Source organism: Martes martes, assembly GCF_963455335.1.
Source record: "Martes martes genome assembly, chromosome: 16".
Taxonomy (NCBI): Eukaryota; Metazoa; Chordata; class Mammalia; order Carnivora; family Mustelidae; genus Martes; species Martes martes.
In genome coordinates, this window is record NC_137904.1 from 52,045,856 (window position 1) to 52,067,149 (window position 21,294).

Genomic DNA, 21,294 nt, shown 5'->3' on the forward strand with positions numbered 1-21,294 from the left:
ATTGTGGTAAAATTTGCATAATGCAAAACTGACCCTCTAAACTGTTTTTTAAGTATATAGTTCAGTAGTGTTAAGTATATATTCACATTGTCATGCAGTCAATCTCCAGAGCCTTCTCATCTAGCCAAACTGACACTGTCTACCCATCAAGCTCAGAGTTTCCCCCTCTGCCATTTTTATCTGTAAATGATTTTCTTTCCCTGAAATAATCCTTGCCCAGTGTTGTCTGTTGATCCACCTATCCTTTAAGATTCAGTCCAGCTCAATTGCTCTCTCCTTCAAGGAGATGAGCCTGACCCTTCCATTTTCATTTTTCCAAAAAAAAATATCTTGAGTACCTTCTGTGGGCTAGCTTCAGTTAGTTTTGTGCTTTCAAGCACAATTGTTCTCAAATTAATTTTTGTCACTTGCGTACATTTTTCCGGTTTTCGTTACACTCTGAGGTCTTTGGAGGAAGAGACCGCGTCTCACTTATCTGTCAGTCCTCAACAGGGCCTTACACATTATTAATGTCTGACATATTCAACTGACTTAGAGTTTCAAGTTTAAAGAAGGAAATTAAGGTTTCAAATGTGAGAGCATACCAGTAAACTTTTCAGCATGTACTTGATATGTTTACTTCTGAAAATTATATTGTACATTAACAGTATATTCAAGCACAACTGACTGCAAGGGTTAACTGCAGAAGTAACTAAAAAAATGTCAAGTATCAGAAAACGTCTGAGCAGGAAGAGATTCCATACCGCTGTAATTTAAATAGTAACTAAAGGTATCTGAGTGGGGGAATATACTGAGAAACCATTGGCCGTATAAAGTCTTTTTGGGGATAAGGTGGAATACAGATAGATAAATGAGCATGTGGTCTGTAAACTAATTATAAAAATGGATTAGACCAGGGGAAAAAAAAGGACTCTGAATTAATGTGATTCAGGGTTTAAGTAATTTTTATTCAGAATGAGCTTGAAGAGACTATGTTATTTTATTTTAAAGATATTTATTTATTTGAGAGCGAGCGAGTGAGCACGAGTGGGGGTGGGCAGAGGGAGAAGCAGACTCCCCTCTGGGCATCAAGCCCGACGTGGGGCTTGATCCCAGGACCCCGGGACCATGACCTGAGCCGAAGGCAGACATTTCACCGACTGAGCCACCCAGCCGCCCTGAGACTGTTATTTTATTTTATTTTATTTTTATTTTTTTAAAGATTTTATTTATTAATTTGACAGACAGAGATCACAAGTAGGCAGAGAGGCAAGCAGAGAGAGAGGAGGAAGCAGGCTCCCTGCTGAGCAGAGAGCCCGATGCGGGGCTTGATCCCAGGACCCTGGGGTCATGACCTGAGCCGAAGGCAGAGGCTTTAACCCACTGAGCCACCCAGGCGCCCCGAGACTGTTATTTTAAACTGAAAATCAAGATGGGTCTTACTAGCACATGTATTCTAAGTCCTCTTCCCTCTGTTGAGCAGGTGGTACACTAAAGACAACTTGTGCTCATTGGCCTTCCTCATTCATGACCAGAAACTGTAGAGGTGACCAGCATTGATGGTTTCTGATCTGCTCTGAAGCATTTATTTATGCTGAAGCAGTTGATAAGTAGAGTGGGCTGTATAAATAAAGAGATACTGTATTTTAGAGCTATACCTATAAATTCGTCATGAATGTCTTAGATCGATACTTTTATATGTAACTTACTATTTGTCTCGTTTAGAAGTTCATTGAAGTCACCACATTTGAAGAATTAGAGCGTGTTTTTAAAACTTCTGTTTGTTTTTGAAAGTGTGTATTGGTCAAGTAATATGTCATTTTTCTGAAGTCCTCAGTGAACGCAGTAATAGAAACTAACGTTAATTGAGCACTGACTGCTCAATTATTTTTCTAAACATCTTTTCTAAACAGCACTTCATTTGATCCTAGAAAGACCATCTGATACACAAGTCATTATTCCCATGTATAGGTAAAGGAGCTACTGGGGTCAGGTATGGATGCAAGTAACAGTTTACTGAACTAGCTGCGGCTTAAACAAGTAGAGATGGAAGCCCAGAGGTAGGCAGGTGGTCTAGGACTTGCAGTGTTGCTCTGCAGTACCATCGAGGACTGAGGTCTCCCCTCCTCTCCACCTTAGAGCATGCTAGTTTTCTTCATGCTGGTTTTCTTCTTGACGGCTGTTACCTCTTGATTATAAGATGGCAGCTGCAGTTTTGCTTACCAGGATCTCATTCCAGCCAGGTGAAGGAGGAATGCAGAGGAGCAAGAAGGGCTTTCTCCTAGTGAGGCTTTGTTGTGTTTTACTGAGTCAGGGCAGAAGCCCTTCGGAGCTGCCTTTTCCTTTAAGCTCATTGACCAGAGTTGGAGCTCCAGCAGAGGAGGGAGAGAAATTGAGTGTTTTAGCTGTCTAGGCTCAGTAGCAGAGGAACCGTTCCACGGTTTTCCACATATATTAGATCTGGATTTAGCGATTACCTAAAGTAATTTCCTCTTTTACAGAAAATGGAACATTGCTAGGTGCTGGCAGAATTATGAATAAATAAGCTGTCTAATGATGAGAGATTCTTTGAAGTCAAAAGCTTGATCTTTAGTCAGTGGTTTCCAGGAAATCTAGTGCCACTGGTAGAGTTCTTTTGTTTTTTACTTAAAATTTTTAAGTTTCAAAAAAATAAATAATGGCGTGTTTATATAGTCAAAGTTTATTTTCTAAAGTTTTACATTTCCTCGGAGACTTCCGTTTGTTTGAAATTATCTGTCCGAATATAGCATTAGTTACAATTTTTTAAAACTGAAAGTATTATGATTTTCCAGGAATAACTGGTTTCTGATTACTGTAGAGTACAGCCTCGGAGAGAAGGAATTTTCCCATCCAAACTGCATCTTGCGGGAGTATTTTGTAGGCACTTTGAATGTAGATTTTCTAAGCATCTCTTTACACACCCTTCCTATTTTGGTTTACATCCCTATCATTTTTGCCATAGTTGTTGCAATATTTAGTATTTTAATTGTAGTTGTGGGAAAGAATGCCGTTGATTCTCCACTTGGTTTGATCCCTCGTAGCATCTGCTATCCATTTAAATCTTCGAAACTTAGCCAAGTCATAGAAGGGACACTCGTAAGATAGATCCCATTACAGCAACCATTTGTGCTACTGTGACAGGTGTTCTCTACCCTGAAAAATAGGACATAAGTACATTATGTGTATGGGGGAAATAATAGAAAACATTCCTTATTATTTGGCTTTTGATACCTTTTTTTGAAAAACAATATTTTATTTATTTATTTATTTGAGAGGGAGAGAGAGAGAGAGAGAGAAACAGATAGTGAGAGAGCCTGAGCAGGGAGGAGAGGGAGAAATGGGCTCCCTGCTGAGCAGGCATGCTGCCTTGGGGCTGGATCCCAGGACCCTGGGATCATGACCTGAGCTGAAGGCAGAGGCTTACCCAACTGAGCCACCCAGGCATTCGTCCCTCTTTGATAGCTTTTTTTTTTTTTTTTAAACTTCTGTTTTCTGAACTAAGAACCTTGTAAACGTTTAATATCTCTTAACCAGGGACATACAGGTTTTTTCTTTGCCTCTTGTTTTAAATTTCGCTAAAGAGAGCTTTCAGTGGACTAGAATTTGAAATTTGGTTTGTCTCCCTTTTGCATTTTACTTGCTCTGCAAAGAAACTAATACTTCTTTATTACCAGAAAAAAGTTTCCTGATCCTTTTATGTAACAGGGAAGTTAGATTTTTGAGACATTGCCATTACTATTCATAGACTTGGTAGCAGCTAGACTAGAAGTGTGTGTGCTTTCTTTAGTTATCACAATCTTTTTGCACTTGGAATCGGACAAAGTTATTAAAGTGAGTTTTGATCAACATAGTGAAGCACCCTGCACCGACTCTGTTGGGTATTTTTCTGAAAGGAAGTTTTAGAATAAGCATTTGTTTTTGTAGGTGCTTTGCTTCTTCAGTATTTTTAATGGTTCAGTAAAATTTAGGCTTGTGTTTTGTTTATTTGTAAGATGCATGTGTTTACAATAAATTTTTATTTTCTGTAGACAGTGGGATGAGCAGTTGGATCCTCGGCTAAATGCGAAACAGAAAGAGGCTGTCCTGGCTATTACAACTCCACTTTCAATACAGCTGCCTCCTGTTCTCATCATTGGACCCTATGGGACAGGCAAAACGTTCACTCTAGCTCAGGCCGTCAAGCACATACTCCAGCAGCAGGAGACGAGGTGAGGTGGTGGTATGTGTGCTCCGATTTCATCATTAGGCCACAACCTCTGTCCTTGTTGTGAGTACAAAGCTAAGGCTAGCAAGACCATATTAATTCAGCTTGGAAAACGTAAAACAAAACAAAACAAAAAAACAAAGGAAAAGAAAAAGACCCACACCAAAACCCCAAGGGACTAAAATTTGAATTCTTTTAAAACATACTGTTTTTAAAAATTGGCAACATAGAAAATGATAGCTTTTAAATAGCCATCTGAACTCCCAAGTCTGCTAAGGAATTGTGATACATGATAGAGCTGAAAGACTTGGGTGCATAAAGAAAGTTCTGTGTGTTAGATTTAAAAGTAAGTGGGGAAACTTGTTTCCTTTGCAGCTTAGAGAGTAATAGTTTCCTGAAAACATCATTGAATGATATGTTGGAGATTGATGAGTAGGTTGAGGGAAATGTTTGATATTAAGATGGCCACTGCTTTTGTTTGGTATTATACTGCTTGAGTAGTTTTGTGTTTTATCATTCTTTTTATTTGCACCATTTATTTCAGCAGGATCCTCATTTGCACCCATTCTAATAGTGCTGCTGACCTCTACATAAAGGATTATTTACATCCATATGTAGAAGCAGGCAATCCCCAGGCAAGACCTCTCAGGTATTTTTTAAGGCTTATTATGTATCTGTGTCATACTTTATTATTCTTAAGAAAAGGTGTCTGTAAAGATTTTAGTAACTTGGAGAACACAAAATCTTTAACTGTATATTGGCATTTGGAGGTGATGCCTTTTGAAGCAGTCATTTAAAATTAAGGAAAAATTTAAAAAATCTTTGACCATTCATTTCTTAAACATTAAGTAAAGAGAAAGACATCCTTTTTTAAGTTTTGTATGTAAAAATGTTGTTACAATCTGAGCAAATTTTGATGTGTACCTCTAAGAGCTACTATGATGAAATAATATAAAAATGATTTGCTTAAATCAAATCTAATTGAAATTCCAGCATATTTTGCATGGCAGAGTAGTCATGCAGTAGATATAAAATTTTGACTGTGATCATGCAGGTAATTTCATAGAAGTTACATTTTAGAGAAGCATGAAATACTGAAATGATTTCTGCAACAAAATGTAATTCACTGCTATTTACATCTTTTTGCTGTCATATAAGAGACGAAGTGTCAAAGAAAAGTTTACGTTGATATAGAAAGGTCGTTTTAAGTGTATATGGATATGAAATGTACCTAAATACGGATTGTGGGGGAATAAAATCCTTTTCTTCAGAAAACAATAAAGAATCATTAAATGGTTGTTTATACACCATTTGCTTTCATTGTTATATGAATTAATGTTTGGTTTTGCCATTTTACAAACTAATATGTCATACCCTGTGTTGTTTGAATACAACTATTGCTTACAAATTAATTTCTAACCACACTTTTGAATCATAATCCACTAACTTTTTATTTCTAGTTGAGTCCAGGCATGGAAAAGTGAGATTATGCCATTTAATTCTTAATGACCACAGCCAAAGCCATTTGAATGATTTTACAATTGCATTAAAAAGAACAATAAAGAAAAAGGTGGTGTGGTCTGCTAACACAGGTTTTTATGCCATACTTTGTTTCCACTCTGGAAGATAATTCAGAGCAGAAATAATTGTTTCAAGTAGAATCCAATTGTATTTAATAAGAAAATATCACATATATATAATCACTATAAATGAAAATGTGGTATTTATCACTGGATAAGTTCATCAGTGACTAGTGTGCTTCAGATTCTGATCTTTTTTAGTCATAAGTAAAAACTCAGCAGCTAGTAGCAGTTTTGCTATGAGTGTTCTTGCTTTAGTGGAGGTGTTTCGTTTGCTTTTATTGTGTGTGTTTCTGTCTGTGTATGTGTCTGTTATGTAGGAACTGTGACAACCTCAGTTATCATGGTGTACTTGGGCTTGGAAGCAATGGAGTAGCCCCCTCACATCTTGATTGACCTAGGACATAGGTCATTTGATATTTGGGGCTGAAGAGCTATTGTTGATTAACATCTGCCATGTGACTAGCATTATGTTTAACTTAAAATAAACATAAAATTATGTTTTGATGGTTATAATCTATCTAGATGTGTAGAATAAGTTATGTCTCGATAGGGTATATGTGTAGTTGTAGTGGCCCAGACACAGAAACTGGCTCTTTAGCAGAAAATCTCATCTCTCTGTAAGTCTCAAGGGAGGTTCAGTCAAAAAGCTTGGAAAGTACTTAAATTTCTAGTTATTGCATTTAGTAAATGGAATAAAATAAGAAGAGGGTTGACTTTCTCTAAATCTTGTCATTTTGTGGTCCTATATTTTCTCCATGGTTTTTCTCTTTGGGAATGGTGTTAACTTGTAAATGTATTTCCTAGGAGGATGGTGCATTGAATTATTAAAATTTATTAGTACCATCTGTTATTACATTAATTCAGATTAATTTGTAATTATCCTGATGGACAACAAACATGAAAGATATGAGAGATGGGATAGAGGAAATTAGCTTGGCTGAGCACTCTGGGGAGATTCGCTTTATCTGTCCCAGGATACAGGGGAAGGAACACAAGGGGGCACTAAGTGTCTGCGTGTGACTTTCAAGATTTGCTGTGTCTGTGGTGTAAGGTGGTTAAAGTTTGCCTTCTGCATCGTGGGCCATGGTAAATGCCATAACATTTGAAAATGGTCATAAGTATTAAATAGTTTAATACAGTACATATGTTTAAATATACACATTTACAGTTGAAATGTATAAAATTATATTACTTGCTGGGAGTTGAGCTTGAAATATTTGGGGATGGCGATTTTAGAAACCATTTTAGATTATATTTTGTTTGGCTTTTACCTCTTATTTCATCAGAATTAGTAGACCTTAATTTGGACGAGAGAGGAAAACACGGTTTCTGTGTAGGGTTCTGAAGATCGGTATCTGGTTCTGACAGAAATATTACTTAGTAGATAGAGGTTATCTATGGAGAGAGTCTATAGTTATTGCTTTCTGGACAAATAGAAGGTATGTGTTGTTTTGTACAGATCTTCAGAGTAATAGATTTTATTCTGGAATCAGGTGTTTCTGATTCTGTAGTATCTTGTGTAATAACATTTTGGAAGGGTTGTTTATTGTTTATGAATTCAATACATGAATAAAATTTCAGTGAATTAAAATTATTTATTACCAGACAATCCCTACTTTAACAGTCATAATTCATGTGGGATCTGTGGATGGTTTGTTCCTAGAAATATGTAAATTACTTAGTTGGTGTCACATTTAATACTATGAGCTTGAAGGTGTCACTTGTCACTGTTCTCTAGTTTTGAAAAATGTTAGTTGTGTTTCAAACAATCTTATAGATAGTGTCTACCTTAAATGTTGCACAAAATGAAAGCACCAAGAAAGTATTTAAACTTTTTGAAGTCAGCACCAGAATATTTACTTTTAAGGAAATATATTCTTAACAATCAAACTTGGTCTTCTTACTAGTTTCAGCTTGAGGTGGTTTTCCAAGGTAATTGTAAAAAAAGTCAGTAGTGAGACTTAGAACTTCTATTTTTATTTTTTCTTTGAGTAAAAAGTGGTGCTTGGCATTAGAATTGATGAGTAATTTGAAAAACCATTTTTCCAGTTTTATAATGTGAAATGTTCATTTAGGAAAGTATGGAAAATATAGAAAGGAACAAGGAAGAAAATAAAATTATCTATAATCTCAGCACACAGAGATAAATACCACTAACATTTTAGAGTTTAATTTCTAGTAATTTCTTGGTTTAAATGCACATACTTTGGTTAATATTTATGGAATCATAATTTATAAATTATTTTTTCAGATAATTTGTAAAATGACATTTTTCATTTTTTTTTAAGATTTTTTAAAAAATTTCTTTATTTAACAAAGAGAGAGATTACAATTAGGCAGAAAGGCAAGCAGAGAGAGAGAGAGAGGGGGAAGCAGGCTCCCTGCTGAGCAGAGTCCGATGCGGGGCTTGATTCCAGGACCCTGAGATTGTGACCCGAGCCGAAGGCAGAGGCTTAACCCACTGAGCCACCCAGGCGTCCCAAGATTTTTCATTTATTTTAAAGTAAATTCTACTTTGCTGATCTGATTAAACATTTTTAAAAAATTTTATTTATTTATTTGAGAGAGAGACAGAGTGAGAGAGCTTGAGAGGGGAGGTCAGAGGGAGAAGCAGACTCCCCATGGAGCTGGGAGCCTGATGTGGGACTCGATCCCAGGACTCTGGGATCACGACCTGAGCCGAAGACATTTGCTCAACCAAGGGAGCCACCCAGGTGCCCCAGATTAAACATTTTTTTATTAAAACCTAAAACTCCTCTATTATTTATGTTTTATTAAACTAATATTTTTTATTATTTATTTGTTTACTTAAAAGATTTTATTTATTTGAGAAAAAGAGAGTGAGTATGAGCAGGGGGAGAGGTTAGGGGAGAGGGAGAAGCAGGCTCTCTTCTGAGCAAGGAGCCCAATGTGGCCCCTGGGATCATGACCCAGGCCAAAGGCAGATGCTTAACTGACTGAGCCACCCAGGTGCTCCCATTTTTGCATCTTTTAGAAGTGATATTGGTTACTTCTATCAAGTTTACAGTCCTTCCTATCAGAGTAATGTTTTTAAAAGATATTTCTTGACTTTTCTTATTTATATTTAGGTATATTTATTAAATACTTTTTTATTGCTTTGCTGAAAAGTAATAATCAGTTTTAAGTGTTTCATGAGAGGTGAGAACACATTTTAGAAGATCATGAGATTCGGTTTTATGCATATTACATTTGAGCTGCCTTTGAAATATCCTGAAGGAGACAAATGTTAAATAAAAAGTTGATATGCATTCTGGAGATGATGAGGCCTTGGCTGGAGAGAGAAAAATGTGTGAGTCAAGAGTATTGGTGGTGATTGAAGCCATGGGCCTGGCTGAGATGGGCCGGGAGAGAACAGAGCCTGAGAAAAGTAGTGTGATGAGTCAGCTGCAGGAACCCTAAGCTAGAGAGGAAGAACGAAGGCAAGGAGCGGCTGAATCATGGGAGCCGAGGGCAGAGAGTGTGACATGCAGGGAGCAACAGCAGAGCTGGATGCTGCTAGTGGTCAAGCACCATGAAGTGCCTGGAGAATAACCAAAAGATTTAGTAACACGGATGTTTGTATCCCTTGGCTGGAGCCCATGCTGTCCTGAGTTCTTTTTTACTTTTTGACTGCTTCTTGCCAGTTTCCTTTACTGTTTGCCTCTTCTTTCCCTGTCTCTAAATGTTGGGGGTAACCATCAGTCATTCTCCCAACTAGTTTCTTTTTTATCTACACTTACTCTCCAGCTGATCTCGTCTAGTCCCTAGGCTTAAATATTATCCCAGTTGTATATTTCTTGTCCCAGACATTCTCCTGAACTTCAGATTTATCTATCCCCCTGCTTATTGAATAGCCCCACATGGATGTCTGCTACTGAATTTGTCCACAACTGAGTTCTGTTCTCACTTCAAATCTGTTCCTCACTTTCACCATCTTTGTAAACACCACTGTCATTCATCTAGTTTCAAAGGCACAGAATCATCCTTTCTCTTAAATTGCACATCTGGTTCACTAAATCCTGTCAGCATTACTCTCTAAATGTGTAGTGAATCCAACCATTTTCACATCTTTACTCTTACCACCCTGATCCAAACTGTCATTTTTTTCTTGTCCAGACCCTTATAACAGCCTCCTGACTGCTCTCCCTGCTTCTCTCCCCTGCCCCTGTCCCAGTCAGTTGCGTGTTGCAGCCAGCTTGTGAGACCCAGTCATGTACGTGTCTTCCCAAGTTCATGTTCGGTGACATCATATTGGTAGCTTGAAATTGGCCATGGTAGTGGATTTTATACCATGGAACTCAGCAAACACTACAGATCAGCACCACCCCTACCCTCCAAGCTGGTCATTCAACATTTACCAGCACACCACTGTCCAGCCCTCCCCCACCCGCTCCCCAAACTATATATTCTGTCCAGAGAAACAGAGTGGTCCTTTATCAACATAAGAGCATGTGACTGCCCTGTCAGAGCTCTCTGATGGCTTTCCATTAAAATCAGAGTAAATCAAAGCCTTTATGAAAGCTTGGAAACCATGTGATTTGTCTCTGTGCTGGAGCATAGCAGATACCCAGTATATCTTTGTTGTACTGAGTGAGTGGGTGGATGGATGGATGCCTTGTTTCTGTACCATTTTAGTAGTCTGTCGCATGGGCCTATTGATATTTTTCTTTTGCAGTTAAGGGAAAGATGCTCTTAAGATTTTTTGATTGTCCAAAATTTAAATTTATTTTTAAATCTCCCTTAGATAATATAGATAAACCTCCTTTAGATTTAAACATGGGTGTAAGAATATATTCTGAAGTGAAATGCAGATAACTTTTAAGTTTCTGTTGTAGGTGTGCAATTTACCATTTTTTACTAGCATAGATAATTACAATATTAATTAAGTATATTTTTGTAAGAATATTCTGGAAAAAAAGTAATTCCCAAATGGGAATGTTTTGAACTTAAAAAACTGTAGTGTTTATGAAACTGTTGGTCATTCTGTTGTAAGATTGATCTGAACACTTAAAAATAATTAGATATTTATTTTATGATAGTGCATATGCTCTCTGAATCCGTTTTTGGTAGGGCATAGTCACGTACATTTATATGTAATATACAGTTGTATGTTAAATTCTAACTCAGTAGAGTGTTAATGGTTACCAGATTTATTTGTTAATTTTCAGATATGATAGTCTTAAGACAATAATGTTAATTTTTTGATTATGCTGGTAAGATGTTAATAAATATAAATAGGAAATATTATCTTCTTTTATAGGGTATATTTCAGAAATCGCTGGGTAAAGACTGTCCACCCAGTTGTGCATCAGTACTGTTTGATCTCAAGCGCACATTCCACCTTTCAGATGCCACAGAAAGAAGATATTCTTAAACACCGAGTGGTTGTTGTTACATTGAATACTTCCCAGTACCTCTGTCAGTTGGACCTTGAACCTGGTATGCTGACTCAAGACACAGATAGGGTGTTTCTGAATGCATAGGGCTTCTGCATTCAGTTTAGACCAGGGGTTGGCAAACTATATAGTCTGTGGGCCAAATCTGGCCTGATGTCTGTTTTTATAAATAAAGTTTTATTGGATGGAACACAGCCATGCCCATTTATTTACCTATTTTTTATGTATGGGTGCCTTTGTGCCACAGTAGCTGAGTTGAGTAGATGCAGCAGAGATTGTATGGCCAACAAAACCTAAAATATATACTGTTTGGCCTTTTACCAAAAAAAAACCCAACAAAGTCAACCCCTAGTTTAGACGTTTGAGTGACCACTATTCTGTTTGTTCTCTTATCAGATGGTATTTACTTGCTATTGGCCATGTGAAAAATTCAAATTTGGATAGTATGTGTTTTTTTTAAACAATTTTTTCAAGTTTTTGTTTTAAAATGCTGTGTGTTATACAGTGTAGAGACAACAATCATGATAGGTTTTTCAGACATACTATTAAGATTATTATATTTAAGTACGGGATCTGTAAAATCAAACTAATATTATATGAAGTACAGATAAAAGGTGACAAGTAATTCTGATAAGTGTGGCAGAACTTAACCATCAAAAAGTGGTACCACTTTAAGGTATTTGCTTTGGAAGAATATTCATTTATTACTTCCATGTTATAATGGTTGACATTGCTCAACACTTTTTTGCTCTCTCCTTTTGGAATTGCTTTCAGAGCCAGTGACAGATTCTTTTGAACTTTCCAGTCCCTGGAAGGTAGATACTGTTCTCTTCACCTTGAATTCCTGGCATCTGGCCCAGGGTATAGACACCTGGAGGCCCTTGATAAACCTCTCTTTATCTTAAATGAATGAATGGTGGCCAAATTTTCTTTTTTGAGGGTAGATTTAATTTTAGAAGAGCTTCAAAATCTTTCTGAGCCATGTCTGGTAAATAAGGTAGGTGATCAAACTGAGCAGTGCCATTAGGGGTAAAAAAAAAAAAAAAAGAGAGAGACGTGCCTCTCATGTAATGAGACTTATTTTCTTGTGCATGCAGCTCATAGCTGGCTGGTGAGGGCAGTTACAAAAGCAGAGTTTCAAAAATGTTTTGAACAGTGACTGCATCATTGGAGTGAGTTCTATTTCCTCCCAACTGACTTCTTTGAATGGAACAACACTTATTTGAAATGTAAATTTTGGTATGTTTATTTAACAATCAGTCTCATTACTTCATGGTTATACTCTGCCTTTTTGCCGCTTAGATGAAATTCCCAAACCTCCCAAACAGTATACTTTTGTGGGAAAGTGAAGAATGGCTTTGAAGAGCCAGAATATGGAAGAATACTTAGAAGTTGCCCATGTGCTTTGTTCTGGGCTTACTTATATTTGATTTCATTTAATTCTCATATCAGCCCCGTGGAGGGAGGGTTCTTTGGCAGAAAAGAAAACCAAGGCTCAGGCTAAATCAGTTTGATTAATTCAAGTTCCCTGTGCTAGCTTAAGTGATAGCTGTAACAGTTTCATGATATATCCACTTTCATGATTCAAGCCTAGTTCTATTTAATTAAAATGTCATCTAATGAAAACAGTAGTTTTCAAGTAATTAGCTTTGTAGAACAAAAAGCACAAAGTCCCCTTAACAGGGAGAAAAATGCACAAGGCTCTGTCATGTTTGGGCCACTGTCAGGAAATAGACAACAGTTGTTGATACTTACACTGTCAACCATAGCCATAACCATCTGTCTGAATGGATGATGATGGTGGTCATTACTGCTGGTCAGTAAGATTTAGAAGATTCCCAACCTAAAAACAAGTTGCATACAAAATGGTTTGGAACTTGCTGATATTCACAGAAATAGGGATAGAAATGGAGGTTCGGTTCTTGAGCCCTCCTCACAGGAGACTTATCAATCCAGAGAGTTTTATAAGTCTGGCATTCTGTTGAGAAACTGTTTCGTTCTTTTGCTATGCTAGTAAAAAGAAGGCCCCTTTCTTCCTAACTCTGTGTATTGGCAGTAGGGGAGAACTTTTTCCTTCTCCATATTGAGACCATGGGATTTTTGCCTCTTTCCCCCACTTCAGAGCAAAAGGACTTCCTCCTCCCTCTGTACACAGAATCCTGTGCCCCAGTGCGAGTGGCTGTAGCACTCAAGATGTGGGATGCCTCTTACTCTAGATGGTTGGCTTCTGTCTGTGCCTTTTTGCACGCTGGTGATTTTGTTTTTCAGCCAGGGTAGGCTCTTAGACTAAGTAATTTTATAGACACACCAGACACACACAAAACCCCCTAACTAATCAGATTAGTGAATCTGCTCATCGACAGTCCCTTTGTTTCAGTCAAGGTTGGATTATAACTTTCTCCCTTATGTTAGATTTCAGGTATGATTTTCATTAATATTTAATATGCACAATAAAGCTACTTATAAACTGCCGTTGTTTTATTTTCGATATTTCATCACACAAATAATGAAAGGACTATCAGTGTTTAGTTGCTGGCCCTTCTTTTTGCTGCAAAGCTGCTATCTTTAAACATCTTTTTTATGTGTATTCAGTCAACTGTTCGTCTGGGGGCCCTTAGCACCAGATGCCATTTCATATCTACTAGTGGGTAGAATAGTTATTTCTTTCCATCTCTGTTCTTTACATAATGATTTAAATTAATGATTTTCTAAATTGGGGATGGGCATTAAAAGTACTCCTAACTCAGAAATCAGCACACTGAACTCTTTCCTTAGCAGAAAAGGAAGGAAGTACTGCTGCCTTTATTGCCGCTGTGAGATGCTTTACTGTGTTTATACTGTACTTTGTAGGGTTTTTTACACACATTCTATTAGATGAAGCTGCCCAGGCCATGGAGTGTGAAACCATTATGCCTCTAGCATTAGCAACTAAAAACACTCGGATTGTCTTGGCTGGTGATCACATGCAGGTATGTGCCCTCTGAGTCATCGTATCGAAGAAGCTACTAATTATGTTTTAATGTTTAATATTCTGTTTTCTAAAACGTCCTATGAAATTGTGCCATGTATTACAGTTTAAGTACTTTAAATATTTCTGTGCTAATAATGAAAAATACTGCCGTTTCTGAAGGAAAATTACTATCCCACTGTTTTTTTCCTTCTTTGGATAGAGAGTGGAATGAGTGAGTCTGTCGTGTTATATGTCATGTTTTTAATTTGAAGACCAGCTTTCTAAGTGTGAATATTTGATTTTTACTTTTCTTTAGAAAATAAATTTAAGTTGACCTCCCTACAGTTCCCCAGTTCTTGTCCCTAACGTTTGTTTTCATGAAGGGTTGATTTTTTTGCCATCATGGGAAACAGTGTACTTAATTCAGAATAATATCCCACATCTCAAAGAATGTGTCTGAGTTTATGGATTTCAATACCTACATAAGGAAAGAGAAATAGAATTTTTCTGTTAATCTTTGTTCTACAGAGTTGCAGTTTGAAGTTCTTTCTCTTCTGCTCTAATCGAGATTGAACCTATATAGTATTGTAGCTCTGACGACATCAGGAAAGAGTTGAATGTAGAGGAGGAAATTCTATTTATGTTTCTTTGCCAAGAGCAGTTTAATTTTGTTCTCTAGTCATCAAAAGTATGATCAAGAATGGCTCCTTATACTTTATGAGATAAAAAGCATTATTTTACTGTTTATTCAATTAAATTTTTGAATCATAGGCTGTATATCCTTCCAGCTCACCCTTTTAAATAGTTGATCAGTTTTAGTGAGATAACTGCCTCACTCCTGCAGTGGTGCAGTAGGGTTGCATCTCTGAAAGTCACTGAAGTAATAGCTATTTATTATGTTGGGGGAGCCCTTTGTTAACCTATGTGTGGAAACTCTGTGCTGTGTTGATATACTGAAATGAAGAGTTAGAAATTTTAGCCCAGTTCTTTAAGGTAGTAAAATTGTTCAGAGAAAGTATTTTTGATTCTGTTCATTCCAGCATTCAGCATGTTGAGATTTAGAACATCAGAGGTTTCAGCATAGTGGATTTTTTTAATAAGTAGGTTAAAAAAGTGCTACTTGCATATTTAGTTAAATTTTCTCTGTATGTTTGTCTGTTACAGCTCAGTCCTTTTGTTTACAGCGAGTTTGCCAGGGAGAGAAACCTTCATGTTTCATTACTTGATCGACTCTATGAGCATTACCCTGCTGAGTTTCCGTGTAGGATCCTCCTCTGTGAGAACTACCGCTCCCATGAAGCTATCATCAAGTAGGTGTGCCCCTCGTGTATCACACTTCCTGCAGTCTGGGGGGAGGGAGCTCACTCTGGCACTGGAAATGAGGGACAGGCTATTCCCAGCACAGTTACACAGTGTCCCTGACATTGCAAGTTATGTGAAATTTTATTTCTGAAAAAGAGTGCCTCAGAGGTCAGCTGTCATGTTCCACAAAGTAGGGCAATCTGGAAACTAAAATTTTAGGTTCTACCAGTTAGGATCTTTTTCTGTGACTAAATATGTAAGATGTATGTAAAACTATATGATGTAATAAACAAATGTATTGACAGAACACGTAGTAGTTTCTTTTATGTCTGGCCGTGTTATACAAGGCCTTTGTTTTAAAAGTAAGAAGGGAGGAAGCAAGCAAGGAAGGAAAACCTGTGAAACTTAGTCATGAAGTTTTTAAAGGTTTCTATTTTTTTTTTTAAAGATTTTATTTATTTATTTGACAGAGAGAGATCACAAGTAGGCAGAGAGGCAGGCAGAGAGAGAGGAGGAAGCAGGCTCCCCGCAGAGCAGAGAGCCCGATGTGGGGCTCGATCCCAGGACCCTGGGATCAGGACCTGAGCTGAAGGCAGAGGCTTTAACCCACTGAGCCACCCAGGTGCCCCAAAGGTTTCTATTAAATACAGTATGCATCTATAAAAATAAAAATATCATAAGTGATAGTTCAATGAGCAGTCACGAATTGAACATGCCTTTGTAACCCGACCTCCAGATTAAGAAACAGAACATTAGCAGCACTCTGGAAAGCCCTTTTTGCAACTTTCTGGTCACTGCCTCACCAAAAACTTAGAGTTTTTTAAAGGGTTTTTTTTTTTTTTTTTAAGATTTTATTTATTTATTTGACAGAGAGAGATCACAAGTAGGCAGAGGGGCAGGCAGAGAGAGGAGGAAGCAGGCTCCCTGCTGAGCAGAAAGCCCGATGTGGGGCTTGATCCCAGGACCCTGGGATCATGACCTGAGCCGAAGGCAGAGGCTCTAACCCACTGAGCCACCTAGGCACCCAAATTTTTTAAAAGTTTAATATAATTTAATAATATTGATGATGTTAGTGAAAATCGTTTTTAGGTTTCTCTGAAAATAATAGGGTAGGTATAAAAATAAATTTAGATTTAACTATGACTTTTATCAATCTCTCAAAATGTGAGTCTGTTGTTGCCAGTCATTTGCTGTAGTCAGTAATGAATCAAGTACTTAGTATCTTCATCTGTAGAAAGTATTCTTTTTGCAGCTGAAGACTTCAGTATCCTTTGGGTGTGTGTGTTACAGTGTCTATATATCTTTGTGTTTGCATGTATAAGTAAATGATCCATATAAATAAAAATATGTGTTAACCAAGAAAATAGCTAGTAATTTCCACATAGAGCAAGATTCTCATCTCGTATTGAACTATTGTCATTTCTTCCTTTCCTTTCTATATTCTGGCTTCATACCTGACCAGATTCATTTAGCAATGATATACCCGGAGCCTACCCTGTTGTTATTGCTGTGGTTAATTTTGGGGACAGTCTTGCCCTCAAAGATGTTAGATGTTTGAATTAAAATCAATCAAGGACATAAAGCAGCATTATTAGAGTTGACTGATAATTTTTTTTTCCTTATGGGTGAAGTTAATTTTGATGATAAATCACTGTCTATTTACTTATTTATTTTGGTCTTTTTTGGCAGTTACACCTCTGAGCTCTTCTATGAGGGCAAATTGATGGCCAGTGGAAAGCAACCAGCACACAAGGATTTCTACCCACTAACTTTCTTTACAGCACGAGGGGAAGATGTACAAGAAAAAAACAGCACAGCTTTTTATAATAATGCAGAGGTACCTTAGTTTTTTGCAGATTGTTGACATTTTCACATTCACGTGGTCTGTTCTTGTTGAGTGTTTATTTATAATTTTGGGTTGTCATCCTGTTATATGTCATTTACATGAATATAGTATGTAAAGTTTATTCTTTTTGTATTACACTTATTTGTTAAGATGAATCTCCTGTGGAAACAAAAATTGATTTACATTTTGATTACATTTGATTGACATGTCTTTCTTTTTCAAGATTTTATTTATTTTTTTATTTATTTGACAGAGAGAGAGAGAGAGCGAGCGCACAAGCAGGCAGAGCAGCAGGCAGAGGGAGAAGCAGGCTCCCCACCAAGCAGAGAGCTCGATATGGGGCTCTGTTCCAGGACCCTGGGATCATGGCCTTAGCTGAAGGCAGATGCTTAACTGACTGAGCCTCCCAGGCACCCCTTGGTTTACATTTCTTATGACAAAATACAACATACATGACTTCGTTTAAAAGAAAAGCCAATATTATTTTCATATGATTATTATTGTTAGCTAACTAAAATAGACTGTATTTCATAGTACATACTCAAACGAATTACGAGTTAAATGAGACTTGAATTGCAGAATCCTGTGCTCCAGATAGATCATACAGGCCCAGTTGACAGTGTTCCTAAGCCATTATGTGCTGTAACTTGTATGGTTCTCTTACAGTTTCTGACTTTTTAAGTTTAGAGAGAATGTGGGTAATATGGTCAGATCAGGCAGCAGACAAAAACCTGTGAAGTCTTTAAGGGTCAGCAGGCCAGAGTCTCTGGGGTTAGGTTCTGGCTGTCACAGGGAGTGGAGTTCTGGACTTCAGGAAACCCAGAGGAGGGGGTGTGGTTGGTTGGTCATTAGAGGAATGGGTCTTGATCTGGATCTCCCATTTCCCTTTCTTCTCTTGAGTCCCATGCTTTGCTCATTTTATTTACAAAGAAATGCATCTTATTATGTAACAGTAATTCATCTTTCCTTTTAAAAATTGATCAGAGGTCTATAGTTAGAAGGCAGTACAAGAAAATCAACTGCTATTAACTGTTCAATATAGGTCTTCTGCGGCTTGGAGCTGTGGAAAATGGGATCGGATGCTCACCAGCTGCCAAAACCACCTGGAGTAACTCTTTCAGCCCAGGGAGCTAGGGAAGGTGGGAAGTGCCTCTCAGCTACTGAGATAGCCTTTCTGTAGGAGCTGTGCGGGGATGGGTGCATCCAGAGTTCGAATGCCCTGGCCTCCCTCTTCTGACTGAGTTTCTGTACACTTTGTTGAATAAATGCTTCTCAATTTCTTGTAAAGTCTTTGATCAATCTCCAGAGACTGATTGCTGATTTTGCCCAGCTTAATAGATGTCTGTCTGGGAGAGAAGTTTCCCCAAGCTCCTACGTCATCATTCCAAGTCTGTGTATTTTGACTTCCGTTTTAGGCATCCCTTCACAGAGGGATGAGGTAGAGAAGTGGTTCTGTATTGCTTAGTGGCAGGAACTCTGTGTGTGTGTTTGGGTGGGGTGAGCAGTAGAGGTGTCTCCCCAATTTTCATCCACCCCCATATTTAACCAAGTGGGTGAAAATAGTTTTTTCTTATTCTTTATTGCAGTAGACTCTGGCCCACCTTTCTTGTTCTTTATCTTGACAGCGCCATGCCTTCAGTCCCGCTTACTCTTCAGAACCCTTGGACAGTCCATATGTCTGAAGCACTTCATGTTAAATCATCATAACAGTGGGGAGACCCTAGTCTATACTGCTGTCATTCATTGAGTTTATATCTGGCAGTGAGAACTGAATCCTAGCTGATAATCCTCAAGTTCTTAAAAGGAATAAAAATACTATCAAATTTTTATTAAGTATATTTAACACTGTAAATATAAGTACATATTTTTAACAAATATTAAATAATGTTATTTAAAATAAATTTAAAATACTTTATTCTCAGGGCACCTTAGTCGCTCAGTCAGTTGAGCGTCTGACTTTTGGTTTTGACTCAGGGCTTGATCTCAGAGTTGTGAGATTGAGCCCCACATTGGGCCCTAAGCATAGTCTACATGAAATTCTTTCCCCCTTTCCCCCTCCCCCTCTGCTTCTCGCTCTGCTCGCGTGTGCACACTCTCTCTCAAATAGATAAATAAATAAATAAAATCTTAAAAATGAAACAAAACAAAACAACTTTCTTCTCTGTGCCCCTAGAGTCTTGCCTGACCCTCTCTTGAGCTTGCTGTTTACACACACACACACACACACACACACACACGGAATATACATATATATGGAATCTGTTTTCTAAATATACAGCAATCTCCCAGCAGGCAAGGAGCATGTTTTATTAATCTTTGTGTCCCCCACTGTGCCAAGCATTGAAACTTTGATCAATTCATTGTATTAAAATAGATCAAATAAATTCAGTTAGGTAAAATATGGTGTTACTTTATTATAAGGTTAATGAAATGGCTTGAGCAAACTTGTACTACCAGAAGGCAGTGAATTGTGGAAGTGTCTCTCCAGTCCAGATTTATCTTAGTCCCAGCTGTGGTTTGGTCTAAGCTCTTGGCTGCTTTGCTTAGTTGTATCAATGGGGGAGGGCGACAGTGCTAGATCTTGTACTGCTGAGACTTCATGGGGGCACTGACTCTTGGAATCTTTCAGCTGGCTGTTCATTTCACTGGCCTGATACGGACCAAATGGACTGAGAAATCTTGGGAATGTGGGGAATGGCTTCCCTGACTCCCTAGATGGGGTTGCCAGTTTCATGGCCCTGTCCCAGTCCTCCTCCCTACATAGGAAATTGAACCTGTGCCCCCATTTAAGAATGGAGGCTGACTGAAGGGTGAGGGCCAATAGCCCATTACATTGTTTCTGATATTCATGTTTTCACTAGGTGCATTTTACTTGGGTAGAATTACTCTTTGAAAGGTACATAAAATTTTTCTCCTCGTGTTCATACCAACAAAGCATTACTTCTATTCAGAGGTTTTTGAATGACATTTGCTGAAATGGCATCCTTCCTACATCTGTTTCAGTTACCATATCTTTAATATGCATATGTGTGTTTGTTTAAAGGTATTCGAAGTGGTGGAGCGTGTGGAAGAGTTGAGAAGGAAGTGGCCAGTAGCGTGGGGGAAGTTGGATGACGGCAGTATTGGTGTGGTCACTCCATACGCTGATCAAGTGTTCAGGATACGTGCTGAACTTCGAAAAAAGAGATTATCTGATGTTAATGTAGAAAGGGTGCTAAACGTTCAAGGTATGTATTAATTGAAAGGAATCAACTTACTCAGATGCTTAACTCTTGAAGTGTGTGCACATTTGATTTTTAATTCTCCAGATCTTTTTTTGGACAAGCAGTTGTGTATTCATTTCATACCAAGTTCTTTAATGCCAAATTGGGCAATTAAAGGTCAAACTCATTTACCTCTTTGTTAAGTTTTTATATCCAGTTGAAAGAAGTAGGAACAAATGGATTTTTTCAGTGATCATAATGGTGTGAATGCCACACACTACATCTGTGTGCAGTAGTTATAATCACGGTAGTGTACAACACCTACTGTCAGCATACTCTATCTGAAGAGTAATTTGTTCATAGAGGTTTTTAAAAACTTGTACCTATCAAGCATATTCTGTCTAAATGCATTTTTAAAGACACAGTTTGTTTTTTAACCTATAGACGTTCCTAAATGAATAGTTACCAGCAGCTCATTTAAATTACCTTCATGTAATTAGTTGCTGTAGAGTTTGTGCTTTTATTTTTTATAATTTTGTAAAAAAGATTTTATTTATTAACAGGGGTGGGCAGGGGTGGAGGGAGAGGGAGAGGGACAAGCAGATTCCCCAGTGAGTGTGGAGACCGATGTGGGTCTCAGTTCCAGGACCTGAGATCATGACCTAAGCTGAGGTCAGACGCTTAACTGACTGAGTCACCCAGGCACCCCGAGTTTGTGCTTTTAAATATATGAAGCAACATTATCACATGAGTGCTGGAAAAGTTCAGTACAATTACAGTTTTAGGTTTCTCGCGAATGTACAATAGTGA

The 21,294-nt window shown here is 37.8% G+C and overlaps 1 protein-coding gene across 2 annotated transcripts in view; it reads left to right on the forward strand.

The window, feature by feature from the left end:
• HELZ (helicase with zinc finger) overlaps positions 1-21,294 on the forward strand; it is a 157,532-nt gene that overhangs the window by 76,066 nt on the left and 60,172 nt on the right. Inside the window, exons 17-23 of one of the 2 annotated variants that reach the window (XM_080826445.1) lie at positions 4,029-4,208; positions 4,749-4,853; positions 11,048-11,226; positions 14,034-14,152; positions 15,298-15,443; positions 17,125-17,272; positions 20,325-20,508. In XM_080826445.1, the coding sequence (XP_080682571.1) occupies positions 4,029-4,208; positions 4,749-4,853; positions 11,048-11,226; positions 14,034-14,152; positions 15,298-15,443; positions 17,125-17,272; positions 20,325-20,508 (1,061 nt within the window). The remainder of the gene's footprint in view (positions 1-4,028; positions 4,209-4,748; positions 4,854-11,047; positions 11,227-14,033; positions 14,153-15,297; positions 15,444-17,124; positions 17,273-20,324; positions 20,509-21,294) is intronic. The other variant, XM_080826446.1, reaches the window with a different exon arrangement.